The sequence below is a fragment of the Leopardus geoffroyi genome, chromosome A1, assembly GCF_018350155.1.
Source record: "Leopardus geoffroyi isolate Oge1 chromosome A1, O.geoffroyi_Oge1_pat1.0, whole genome shotgun sequence".
Lineage (NCBI taxonomy): Eukaryota > Metazoa > Chordata > Mammalia > Carnivora > Felidae > Leopardus > Leopardus geoffroyi.
Window position 1 is genome coordinate 156,317,628 of NC_059326.1, and position 14,386 is coordinate 156,332,013.

Genomic DNA, 14,386 nt, shown 5'->3' on the forward strand with positions numbered 1-14,386 from the left:
TGATATTTACTTTGAACCAATAGCCATTATATGGTACTATGTCCCTAAAAGATAAACTACATGAGTCTGGGAGTCAAGAGTAAAATTAAAAGGGGCCCCCCTCACTGGTGCTCCTAATGATCCACTTGGGGAATCTGTGTTTTCCATTCTCACAACTCCCCATAGGTCCTGGAGGAGTGGAGGTTCTGGTTTCCATGGTGGGGTGAGCTGGAGTACACACACCTCTACCAGGGTACCATCAAGAATCCCAATAAACTTAATGTTACAGCTGCCATCTGGTCATTTGTGGCTTCTCATGCCAGCAGTCTAGCAGGCAAAGAAAGGAGTTATTATATTGGCAAGGGTAATGAACCCTAATTATTGAGGAAATGGAGTTGTTATTGCATAAGGGGAGCAGGGAGGAGTATGTCTGTGATTCAAGGGATTCACCAGGGCAGCTCTCAATGCCCTCCTGAATGTTAATAATCATAACCAGGATGCAGAAATAACAACATTCTGGTAAAGGAATGGTAGCCAGGGGTTCAACTCCTCAAGGATGAATGTCTCAGTGACTCTACTGGGCAAGCAACATAGCTCAGCAGATGTGATTGTCGAGGGTGAGGAGAAGTTGGAATAAGTCACAGAAGGATGTAATGATGATTATCATTTGCAGACTCGGGAATAATTGTAGTAGGAGATACTCTAGCTTGTCCCACTAACGCTACTGCAATAATATTTTTTTAAAGCTGCTTTAGCTAGGCATCACCTTGAAGAATCAATGGTAAGACTCAGAGAAATTAACATGGGTCATGAGTGGATTTCAGTAATGTAAGGGGTACACCAAAGCAGGTGTTGTTAATGTCCCCACATTCCCTTACCACTCACTTGACCTGGCCTGCATTTCTCTGCCTTCCAGCAAGACAAGTTGGAAGTGCCAGTGAATTAACAGCCTCAGAGCAGCCTTCAACCAATGACTGATGGAAGTTGCTATATAAATGCCTCAGTATCCTTGCTCCCTTGGTGGGATAATGCTGAGATATATGCCTTCCACAATGGCTCCAAGAATTTCCCCAGAAGGTTTAAGTTCTGGTTATTCCTTCGGTAGTTGGCTTGATTACACGAATCTTTATTTACCGTCTTTCTTTCTTCGTCCCACTTACCCACTCCCCTTCCAGGGTTTCCTCCACTTAGAAAATAAACTACCTTCACTTGAATCTTTGTCTCTGGGTCTGCTTCTTAGGGAAATCTAAAATAAGACATGCATAGAGACACTTTGAATTCACCTCACTTAATCTTTGTTTCAGGAATACTGAGAAACTACTCAAAGGTCATTTAATTAATAAATATAGCTACTGGACTTTGAACCCAGGTCTTTCTGACCCATGTTCATTCCTGTACTCCATGTTGCTCTCAATTCAACCTGGTTGATATTTGGTGGGTAAGTTATATTTTCCAGCATTGAGTGTGTTTGACTCTATTCAACCTCCTGATTGAAGACACCATCTTTTTGACCCAAAATCAAGTTTGTGGTCTCAAGGCTGATTCCCAAATTGGAGCCATGTTATTCAAGGTATCTAGGAGCTGATTTCAACCAGATGGTTCCTGTCATGGATTGCTGGACCAAATTTATACCAGAGGCCATAAGTTACATGATTCAGAGAACAAAGGCAAGGGCACAACTAAAGAGAAATGGACAGTAAAAGCCTTCAAGTGAGAAAACAAAAACAGAAGAGAAGCCCTGTCTTACTGTACTATTCTTGGATTTCCAAAACTGATCTTTTACAATCTTCCTAGGTAAATAAGTAAATACAAATATTTAAAGCAATTTTGTCTTCTTTCTCTAGGAAAATAACTTTAGTACCAGAGGAAAATAGTTCAGGGAAAAAAACCCAAGTCAAGGCTCTATGATCTTTATAATTAAAGGTGATTCAATAAACAGAAATCATACAAGGTTCACCTGCACATTTACATACAGCATTTGCCTCGCTTTTTAATAATTCTGTTCACTAAGGTAGATTGACACTTCTAAAGGGTCTCATTTTTTTACAGTTGGTTGTATCCACATTATCTGTGTACAAATTAGAGGGTAGGTGTTAAAACTATGAGGAGCTGTGTTATGTCCTGATTTTAGCAAAATTAAACTTTTTAGTTGGGATGACCCCATTTCCCCCAAATCACCCAAAGATATTAGTATCCAGAACTCATAGCCCAGCTCCACACTTTAATATTACATAGGTGAGTGTATGCTACTTCTTAAAGTATATAAAATCTAATTTTAATATTTATACATATCAACCATCACTTTTGGACTCCCCTTGAAGTGTTAATTTAGCGACTGAGTCACGAGACACTGGACACTACTGATTCACTCAGTCATCCATTTTGAGGAGCAGAAGTTAGCTCTCTAGCACCTTTAATTGTTATTGGTCCCTGTCTACCAGATAATAAATGCCTGTTACAAGGAGTTCAAGAAAGGTCTCCCTTGGCATCATGTTTCAGATAACTGAGGCTCAGTAAGAAAGTGGTTCAATATTCTATTCACTTTACACATTTATGAAGATTCATTTTAATATGTTTGGGTAACTGATAAAATCTGCCACTTTCTGAAACATACAGCTCTTTACTAACACAGCAGTACCGAATGACTGTTTAGTAAGTACTGATGTGATGAGGCATGTTAGCTCACTTAATGAATCCTCACGACTCTCGTAGGAGAGTGTCTCAGAAGTCAAGGAAGGAAGATGTTTCAAGATGGAAGAAGTATTGCAAGCTGTTTGCAAGTAGATGGGTAAAATTGTACTTTATGTATGTTTTAACTTTTCCTCCAAAATATAAATATTTCCTATACAAGGAAACTGAAGTTCATATAAGTTAAATAACTTTCCAAGATCACAAAACTATAAAAGTCTATAAATCATGTCTGTCTCATGTGAAAACCCATTCTATTATCTCATTGCTGGCTCTAACGATATATTCTTATTTGTATAATACCTTTAAACCATAATAGAAAAGGGAAGATATGAATGAATATCTACATATATCAAGTACCTAGTTCATCGGACATTTTAGCATCTTTTAATAACGGATCCGCAGACACGCGACTTTCTAAAAAACCTTTTCAATGATCCAGGTGCTTGTTCGCTCACACTCTGGAACAACCACTTAAGAGCTTTGGTGTTAAAAGGCTCTCATTTCTCCTTCTCTGACTGTTGGCTCCAAGTCAAAGCTTGGCACCTCATCAGAGTACAAGATCTCTAAGCTCTTTTCCTGAGTCCTGTGGAACAGGCTGTCAGAAGCAGCTGGGAGACCAAAACTCTTTTTTTCTTCCTCCCCAGATGTTTTATCCTAAGGATACTAGAAGCCACCTCCTCAATAAGACCATGCTTCCTGTGCCTGCGCTTTACCATTCAAATCAAATGTTTGAAAAGAGCTCCATGTACCATTTAGCCTGGCAATATCTGAAACAATACTATAATGATTCATGTGTTCCTTCATTCACTTATTCATTCAACTACTATTTGCTAGCTGATTTCTACGTGCTAGGCCATGTATACACAACAGTAAGCAAAAAAAAAGTCACTGTATTACAGAATTTAGTGAAGAATATATGTATAGTTTAAATGACCATACAAATAAAGATAAAATTACAACTATAAAAACTCAATGAAGGAAAAGCAAAAAAGATGCTTTTAGAAAATGCAGTGAGAGGCGCCTGGGTGGCTCAGTTGGTTAAGTGTTCGACTTTGGCTCAGGTCATAATCTCGCAGTTCGTGGGTTTGAGGCCTGCATTGGGCTCTGAGCTGACCGCTTGGAGCCTGGAGCCTGCTTCGGATTCTGTGTCTCCCTCTCTCTCTGCCCCATCCCCACTCACATTCTGTATCTCTCTCTCTCAAAAATAAATAAACATTAAAAATAAAAAGAAGATGCAGTGAGAAGTGAACCAGTTTTTGTGGTTGATAAAAGGCTTCCATACAGAGGTCACACTGGAGCTGAGATATGAAGATAAGTTGATATTAACTAGGTGAAAGAGAATAAAGCCATCTCAGGGAAAGGGGAAAAGCATGTGCAAAGATCCTGTGGCAGAAAGGAGTGTGGCACAACAAAGAAATGTAAAAAGGCTAATATCTGCAGAGCAGAATCACAGGATAGTATGGTATCAGAAGAGGTTGCAGAGGTGGGTAAGCCACACCTACGTAAGTCTTATAGGATGCTAAATGTTTTTGTTTACACTTAAGGACACAGAAGAATTCATGGAAAGTTTTTAAGCCATGAATGTGAAATGATAAAAATTTAGTCTTGAAAATAGATTTGGATTTAAGGAATCTCTGGCTGCAGTTCAGAAAACACTGGACATAGGAGTCAACATACATATAGGAAGAAAACTAAGAGGTCACTGCAGTTACTGAGGAGAAAGATGATAGGACTAACGCAAAGGTGGGCAATGGACAGCAAATACTAGGGGTTAAAGTAAATGAGACTTAGCAATGGACTGGATATAGTAGGAGAGAAAGAGGGAGGCATTCAGGTTGTCTCCTATGTCTCTGGCTTGTACAACTGCATAGAGGTACCATCACCTAAACAGGGAATAAAAGAAGGGGAGCAGTTTGGAGGAGAATATCCTAAGTCCAATTTTGGTCATTTTGAGTTTGAGGTGTCTTTGTGATCACCAGGTGCAACCCTCAGGAAGGCATTCAGGTATGGTTGGCACCCACGGATATACGGGTCTGTAGTCCCAGGAGAGGTAAAAATTAGAGACTTGAATCTGAGGGCACACAAGGAGTACAGGAAGCCACAGGCATGTTTCAGTTCACCTGGAAAAGTTCTGCAACAGAACACTAAAGACGTTCGATATTTCATGGCCAGGTCTAGGGAGATGAACTGGCAAAGGAGACAGAGAAAAAGCAACAGAAAAGGAGGAAGAAGATTGGGAGAATATGTCAGGAAGAACTGGGAGAGCATCTCAAGATGGAAGAAGTGGATAATGGTATGTGTAGTTATTTGAGGAAAGGGGCTTTGTCTCCAACTTGATTGTCTACCTCTTTCCTCACCATTAACACCTAGCACAGTGCCTTACCTGGAGAAAACATTTTAAATGCATTTATCGAGCAAATGAATAAACATCTCTTGGTGAACTGGATAAAAGGAAAGACCCACAAAGCACATAATATAATGAAGCCAAAAGTTAATATATTTAGGGAGGGAAAATGTATATAAATATAAAACAGGATTAAACTGTGTAAAAAAATAATAGAAACAAAAGCAGAGTGGAAAGAAATATCGGCAGCTCAGAATGGACTGGCCACAAATCCAAACATCATGTTGTCATCATAAAAGAAAATGAGCAGTGTAAAATGAATGGGCTGTTTACTCACACTGATTATGCTACTTGGTTTCAGTGTGCAGTTATGACCTACTTAGGTAAGGAAGACTGGAAAAATATTAGGAAATATTTAAAGAACCACAAGAAGATGAAAGTTTGGAAAATAATAAAAAGCATTATAATATAATGGCATAATTGACTAAGATGGTATTCTTCCTTGAACATTTATATGAAAGCACAGTATGGTGTCATAGTATTAACCTTGAGATTAATATATTCTCCACATGCCTCAGTTTAATCTAGTATGAAACTGATTACCCTTTCTAAATCAACTCACATTGTTAGCCTATGCCAGTGCTAGGGATAATGAATACAGTACATTTCACTTACTGCTTTGAAAATACATTTATTTTCCCTAAAGCAAACTCTTCTAAACTCTATTCCAGGGATTCTGGGAGAACATGAAACATTCTATTTTTATCAATTTATATACTTCATGGGCTTTTGCTAGTAATCCTACAGACAAATTTATGGTCCATACAACTGTGTATGCATTTGTAACTCTTATTTTAAGTCTTAATTTCATGTCCTCCTCCTTGCTCTGCTTCTTCCTTCTCACCTACCTACTTTTAATTCATTATCCTAATATATTTAATACTTGTTAAAGGCCAACTTAAATCCTTTCTAAAACAATGCACATGTGCAAATAAATAAGCAAATAGGTGAATAAGTTACTAAGATCCTTCATAATATTAGATATGTCAGTCACCTCTACCCTCAGACGTACCTTTTCTAAAAAAGAAAAGCCTAATATATTTTTAGTTTAGCGTCATCCAACCCATGTGTTTCCCTGAACAGTTCATTTTAGTTGCTAAAGTGAGGAATGGAGTTTTGAAGAATAATTTGGGGGTGAAAAAACATACAGAAACAGCAGGTGTATGTGAGGGAAATGGATGGAAAGGTGGAGATTAAAAAAAATTTTTTTTAACATTTATTCATTTTTGAGAGACAGAGCGCAAGCAGAGGAGGGGCAGAGAGAGGGAGACACAGAATACGAAGCAGGCTCCAGGCTCGGAGAGCTATCAGCACAGAGCCCGACGTGGTGTTCGAACTCACAAACCATGAGATCGTGATCTGAGTCAAAGTTGGACGCTTGACCAACTATGCCACCCAGGTGCCCCATGAAAGGTGGAGATTTTTAATGTCACATGATGGTGGTCTAGGAATTCACACTGCAACGTGTCACAAGTATGAATCAATATGTTGAGTTATTTTGAAATACTTTCGTTGCTTCTCTGGGTTCCTGTGACTATTCCACTGTTCTAAAAGTGTTAGATCTCAGGTCACATGGATCCTGTCTTTCTGGGCATATTCTGTGGATCTGTTAGAGAATAATTATCAGGAAGTATTGCCTTCATGGTAGGAGAGATCATCCTGTACCTTGTATGGAGAATTTAGAAAGGCAAAAAGGAGAATAAAGGTATTACAGAAAAGAAACTACATGAAGGTCTGAAGCTGAGAATAAAAAATAATAAAAGTGAAAAGTATGGAGTAACTGTGTCTTAAAGACAAGAGAGACTAACAACTGGAGTAGAGAAAGCTGTTGGGTGCTCCAGAAAATGAGCCAGCCCTGTGGGCCAAGCAGAAGCTACAACAGATTTTTGAGCAGGAGAGTGATATAATGAAAACAGTACTTGAAACATGTTAAATAGTATTCAGATGGACTAAGGTTGGTGTAATGTGTTGGAGAGAAAGGATGGTTCTAAGAGAACAGTCAAGAAAAAATCAACTGAACCTGATAATACACGAGGAACAGGCAAAGAACCAGCTCAGTATGGAAACTATAATCAAGATTCTACCCTGCATGTGTTTCAGAATGATGACACTCCTAATACAAAAGACACCATGCAGAAAGGACAAGGGAAGATTGGAAGGAAGGATCAGTTGAGGACATCATAGTAGATCTCCAGTAATACAGTGGGTCATTTGAGAAATACGAGCAGCCAGACATACAATGTTGAGGGTAAAGGTAAGTGCTTAGAGCTGGAGACGCAAAGCTGGAAATCATCTGCATAGAGATTATAGGATAAGCCATGTGAACAAAAAAGCAATAAAAAATGGGTTTCTTTTTGTTAAACAAAAAATTTATATTAATAAAGACGGTCCTGGGGCGCCTGGGTGGCGCAGTCGGTTAAGCGTCCGACTTCAGCCAGGTCACGATCTCGCGGTCCGTGAGTTCGAGCCCCGTGTCGGGCTCTGGGCTGATGGCTCAGGGCCTGGAGCCTGTTTCCGATTCTGTGTCTCCCTCTCTCTCTGCCCCTCCCCCGTTCATGCTCTGTCTCTCTCTGTCCCAAAAAATAAATAAACGTTGAAAAAAAAATAAATAAATAAAAAAATAAAGACGGTCCTGACTTTCGATGGTTCGACTTACGATTTTTTAGCTTTATGATGGTGTGAAAACAATAGGCTTTGAGTAGAAACCGGACATCAAGTTTTGAACTTAGATCTTTCCCCGGGCTAGCAATATGCTATACCATACGGAGCTGGGTGGTGACAGAGAGCTGCAGCTCGGGCAGCCGTGCGGTCACGGGGTGAACAACCCAGACCCTCACAACCACTCTGTACCCGTTCAGCCATTCCATTTTTCACTTTCAGTAAATAGTCAAGATATTACATGAGTTATGCATCACTCTGTTATAAAATAGGCTTGTGTTAGATGATTTTGTCCAATTGTAGGCTAATGTGAGTGTTCGCACCACGTTTAAGGTAGGTGAGGCTGAGCTATGATGATTCGTAGTTTAGGCACGTTAAATGCATTTGTGACTTAACAATATTTTCAACCTTATGATGAGGTCATCAGGATGTAACCCCATCACTAGTCCAGGAAGATCTGTAAAATTAAATTGTTTTCATTATATGAAATACAGAAAATAGGTAAAATGATACATATAAAAATCAAAATTGCTTGCAATCCTACCATATAAAGATAAAAACTATAAGCTCCCTAGCATATATCCTTTCAAGATTTGTTTTTACATACATGCTTTTTTAAAGTTTTTTTTTTGTTTATTTAGTTTATTTGTTTTTGAGAGAGAAAGATGGAGAGAGCAAGAGAGAGAGTACGTGGGAGTAGGAACAGAGAGAGAGGGAGAGAGAGACTCTCAAGCAGGTTCCGTGTAGTCAGCTCAGAGCCTGATGCAGGGAGTGAACTGAAGAACTGTGAGATCATGACCTGAGCCAAAATCAAGAGTCAGACATTCAACTGACTAAGTCACTCAGGCACCCCTCTATACATACTTTTTAATGCTATATGTAAATAATACGGCGTAGTTCAACACTTTCAATTGTATCCCACTTTCCAATAACTGTTCATCCCCTGGGAAACATGGGCCTCACATCCAGCAAGCTTGAGGAAGCCACACACTAGATCCTTCCCCTGGACATAAACACTATAGATTAGTATGTAAGAGCCCCATAGAAAAGAGTCTTTACATAGTAAATAACTGACAATCTTAGACGTTTCATGCACACCTGTTAACATCTTTCTGAATATGTGCTCTCTAGTTGAGAAGCTTAGGTTCACCGTCTGCCTCCCAGCTTTGAAGTCTTCAGAAAGTCGCTACTTACACATCACTGTACTCTTCATGAAGGAAGCCCAGGAATACACACAGACTGGTGAGATATTTAAAAGAGACAATGTGCATGAAGCACCTAGAATGTCTGGTATATAGTTATCATTCGAAAAACTGGGCCAGTTTTGATGTCATAATCACTAACTGTAGCTTCCCTTTAACTATAAATCATAATTATTTGTCATTTTAATATTTTTCAATATCAACCCTTTTAATGACTCCATAGTAGTGTATCATATGACTATCCTATAATTGACTTGTCTCATTCTATATTGTGGGACATTCATTTCCATTTTTTGTCTTTCAGAAATAATGTTTCAGCAGATATCCTCACATATATAGCTTCATCAGCAGCTCTGATTAATTCCTTATGATTGATTCCTAGAAATTTCTGGGCCAAGGGGAATAAATATTTTTAAGGTTTTTGACACAGCTTACTAAAAAGTCCTCCAGAAAGCGTGTACCAAACTGCATTTCTGAGTAGTGACTAAGTAGTGACCCTCATGTGCTAATGTCTGTGTTGGATAATAGTGGAGATTGATTACTACACAGAAGCAGACAGAAAGAAAAGTCTTATTACATTTATACTTGCTGCAGGTATAGAAGAAAGAAAGAAGTTAAACATAAGAAGTAGCTGTTTGAAAGATAAACCCATTTCCATGCTGACTTTCCAGGCCTCTTTCTAGGCTGAGCGACCCTGAAGGGCAAGTCTTATAGAGCAATGCCTAAAGTTAGAGATGGTTAGAGAGCATAGATTATAGACCTAGGACCTAGGTCTATAGGATATATAGGCTGTAGGCTCTACAGCATATAGATTATAGATCAATGGTTATAGATTAAGATGAAAGTGGTACTACTAAAAGATTAAAGCAACTTCTTATTTGTGCAATAATGAATTTTAAAGAGTCAGCTCTTTGCTTTTCAATGACCTAAGAGTCTATTTACATGCAAGCTGCTGGGTACTGAAATGACAGGGTATTGAGGGCATTCCATTTCTAGGAATCAATCATAAGGAGTTAATCGGAGATGGTGAAAATGTTTTATTTGTAAGTGAAGTAACAACAATACACTTGAATATAGAGTCTTATGTGTCACTGACCTCGGATTCCCCATTACCTATATGGAGACAGCAACTTAATAGGTCAACAGGGTATATCTATTGTATTTATGGAGACTTTGTGTAGGAGGTTTACATACCCTTATTTCTGGGTATGACTCTTGTTCCTCAAGAGTGAGATACACTCAGTAAATTTAGAGAGTGAAATCATGGATAGTGTATTTCCAAGGTGCATCAAGAATGTATGGTGATTAACAATATCTCCTTCAGCTATACATGATATATTTATTCACAGATACCAAGCAAAGGTCCTCTCCAATGATATATTCAGTGAAGAATCAAACTGACACTCTATATAATGCCACCAAATGTCATCAGATTATTCTGGAAGTATATTTCATGCTTTAAATGATTTTTCTTATGTTTAAATGCTGTTAATTAAATAATAAAAGTTAAAGACCCTATTCATAATTTTTAAAGTTTCTCCTCTCTCAACTTTTACCTAAGGCTCTGAGTTAGTTACATGAATTATCCAGTTTTGCTGCCTTTTTTTTTTTTTTTTTGATAATTAGTTGTAGTACTGTCAAATCCCCAGTCATAGATCAAAAAGGATAAATTGTAAGATGGCTAAGCAATTAGAACCACTAAATTCCAAAAATTAACAATTTGCCATTATATCAGTAAAACTATGTTAGTAAATGATTATGTAGTTTGTATCCTGGATTCTTGAGCTAATAAAAAAAGAAGTAAAACTTTTTGCTTACCTATATAGTATAAGATTTTGTAAGTTCTTTTTGTGAGATGCATTTACCTCGATGAGTAAAAGTTTCTCCTAAACTTTAAAGAAATCACCGAATTTTACATAGTAAAGCATTTAGAGGTTCTCACCTGAGTAAAGAAGGGTAGAAATGTGATATGCAAGAAAACCAATGTAATGGTTGCTTAAAAAATGATTTCATGGAATTTGAAGCAGAGTCATCCATGCCATGCTGAAAAGTCCTGGGAAAATAAAATAATTATTTCATAATATACAGAAAACATTACCATGAAGACCATCAAAACTTTTTATTCTCACTTAGTCAAAGTTAATGATTTTACACAAAATGATATTGTGTTAGAATGGACAATGCATTCATCCACTTGGAATCTGTTAATAGGTAACACACAGGCCACCATATAGCAATCCTTATACTTAGAAAGGTCTGACAATATCATCATTATATTAAAATTCTCATTATAAAATTTGTCAAACATAAATGTATAAAGAATAGGACAGTAAATACCATCTCTATCTCCCTCCTCAACCTAGATCCAATAAATGTCAATATTTTGTCATATTTGCTTCATTTATGTAAGATGTTTAGCATAAAGATCTCTCTCTTTATTCTTTAAAGTGATTTATAAATACTAAACAATTAATGAGAATTTACAATTAATTCTGTATGCTCCTAAGAGCCTATAGAGAGCTTATAAAGAAGAATTTAACTGTAAAAAATATGACTATGATTTCAAAATTAGAACAATTTGGCCAGAATATCTGGTTTACAACTATCTTTGGAGAAGTGACTATAACATTTTTCTTGGTTGGCCCAAATTCAACAATAAATCTTGAGGTAATAAGAAAGAATTTGCTACATAAAATCTTTAGTAGATAGCTTGGTTAATAAAATTTTTATCATAACAGGAGACTATACTTGCCTACATGGAGTGAGGAATAACAACTGGGAATATTTTAGAAATGGAATTGTTTGAAGTGGTACTCTCTTTATATATAGTACAGGAACAACAGCGTCTTTAAATAATATGTAGAACAGAATTCCATTCTGAAAACCCTTCCTACCTATTCATTCCATATCCTGCTTCTTATAATATCACACTTTCCAAATTTGACATGACTCTTCTCAGTCTGTCTTGCCAAATTGAACACCTTCTAATTAAATATACTTCAACATTTTTTAGACTTTAATATATCTTTCCTTTGAATATTTATTTATTTATTTATTTTGAGAGAGAGAGAGAGAGAGAGAGAGAGAGAATGAGCAGAGGAAGGGCAGAGGGAGAGAGGGAGACAGAGAATCCCAAGCAGGTTCCATACTGTCAGTGCAGAGCCTGGTGTGGGGGTTGAACCCACGAACTTTGAGATCATGACCCGAGCTGAAATCAGGATTAGGAGTCTTAACTGAGTGAGCCACCCAGGTGCCCATAATATATCTCTTCTTTGAAAGCCATTTTTTTCTTACTAATTTTTTTTTTTTACTAAATTTCAGAAAGAACAAAAGTTACTAGATAGGCTTCAAAATGAGGCTGTCATATTTCCAAACCTTACATTACACTGTGTGAACCAAGCAGAAGCTTAGATCAGGATCCTAGGATACGCTTTTCTAAGGAGTATGGACTTTGTGCCAGCAGTGAGGAATCACTGAAGACTTTAGAGCATGGGAGTTATATCAGCTATCTTATATTTTCGAAAAATCACTTGTGCAATAGTGTGGAGTGTTGACTAAAGAGATCAAGGCTAGGGAAGATCAGGCAGAAGAGAACAATGTCCTAAACCAAAGTAAGAGGCAGAGGAGACAGGGAGTAGGAGACAAACATAAAAAATATAAAATTAATAGAATCAACAATATTCATTCCCTAAAGACATGGGGTTGGAGATGGCACAGGGAGAAGGTAGAAGGAGAAGGGCTAAGGGTTAAGAGAAACCTGGGATGGGGGCGCCTGGGTGGCGCAGTCGGTTAAGCGTCCGACTTCAGCCAGGTCACGATCTCGCGGTCCGTGAGTTCGAGCCCCGCGTCGGGCTCTGGGCTGATGGCTCAGAGCCTGGAGCCTGTTTCCGATTCTGTGTCTCCCTCTCTCTCTGCCCCTCCCCCGTTCATGCTCTGTCTCTCTCTGTCCCAAAAATAAATAAACTTTGAAAAAAAAAATTAAAAAAAAAAAAAAAAAAAAAAGAGAAACCTGGGATGGCTCGAAGGTATTTTACTTAGTTTCAGATATGTTGAGGGAACTGCAGGAATTTGAAGTATATCCAAAGAGAGACATCCACTTGAAACTTAGATTTGCTGATGTAACATATACAAGAGATATCTAGGGGGAAGATATTGATGTGGAAGTCATTAGCATAATGGCAAAGCCAAGGGGATGGCTGAATTCACCCAAAAGAAAGTGTAAAAGGAAAAGAGATGGTCTGGAACACATTGACAATTAAAGGATGAAGTGAGAAAAAGAAGCACTCAAATGAATCCAAGAAGGAATAATCAGAGATGCAGGCAAAGAGCCAGGAGAAAGTGATGTCAGGTAAACTAAGGGAAGAAAAATGGCCAGTAGTGATAAAAGCTGCACAAAGGGTAATTGAACGTAGGGACAAAGATTTGAGCTGGCAACTGGGTAGGCATGGATGACCTGGCCCACGTTTTTTGTTTAGCATGATGAGGGCAGTTGTAGTGCATTGAACGAATGGTAGGTGTGAAAGTGCAGACAATGAGTGCAAACTACATTTAGAAAGGAAACATAAAAATAAAGAAAGAATTTTTTTTTTTTTTTTAAGTAGGCTTCACACTCAGCACAGAGCCCAGCAAGGGGCTTGAACTCATGACCCTGAGATCAAGACCTGAACTGAGATCAAGAGTTGGGTGCTTAATTATCTGAGCCACCCAGGTGCCCCCAAAAGAATATTTTTAAATGTAAAAGAGTCTTTGGAGAAAGAGTCAGAAGACAGAAAGAGTATTTAAAAGGCTACAGCTACGGAGTAGGAGGTAAATGTGATCGATTGCTCAGGTGAAAATATTTGTTTTGGTTGGGAAAAGAGACACATTGATCAAAGGATTTAGAGGGAGTAAGGATAGAGATAATTATTAAAATGGAAATGAGAAGTTAAAGTACATTCATGATGATCTAGGTTTTCTCAGAAAAGTATAGGGGCAAAGTCATCTGCTAACAAATAGTGGGATAGGGCAAGGTGGAGGGTTTGCTAAAGTGGAGGAGGATGGAAGAGAAAGCCACCCAGATGTAAGACAAAGACTGGAGTTATCAGAAAGTACAAAAGGCCAGCTAAGTGAATGTCATGGGCAGTGTTCCAAATTCTGGATGGAGAGGCCAAGAAAGTGAGGGAAGAGAGAAGGGACATGCACTAGCAAGGGAGCTAGGAAGGGTTGGTACTGGCATAACGTGAGAGGAGAAGAAGCAAGCGTTCTGGAAAGAAAGAAGACCTCATAGGAAAGCAGTCTGAAAGAAAAGGATGGGACAAGAGATGAAGGGCTTGATGAGAGACCAGTAGGGATCGGAGGCTGTGGTATTGTAACCTCTGCCCATTTTACCACCTACATGATTGAGCCCTTTGCATAAAGCCCATTCTGTCTAATTGTCTGGGGGGGGGGGGGGCAGTTCATTTCTCCAAGAATG

General features: G+C 38.3%; 1 protein-coding gene across 4 annotated transcripts in view; it reads right to left on the reverse strand.

Annotated features, from left to right (window-relative positions):
• The window catches only part of KIAA0825 (KIAA0825 ortholog), a 396,110-nt gene that overhangs the window by 241,300 nt on the left and 140,424 nt on the right, over positions 1-14,386 (reverse strand). For all 4 annotated transcript variants that reach the window (XM_045498038.1, XM_045498057.1, XM_045498048.1 and 1 more), the window contains one exon: positions 10,877-10,987. In XM_045498038.1, coding sequence (XP_045353994.1) covers positions 10,877-10,987 — 111 coding nt within the window. The remainder of the gene's footprint in view (positions 1-10,876; positions 10,988-14,386) is intronic.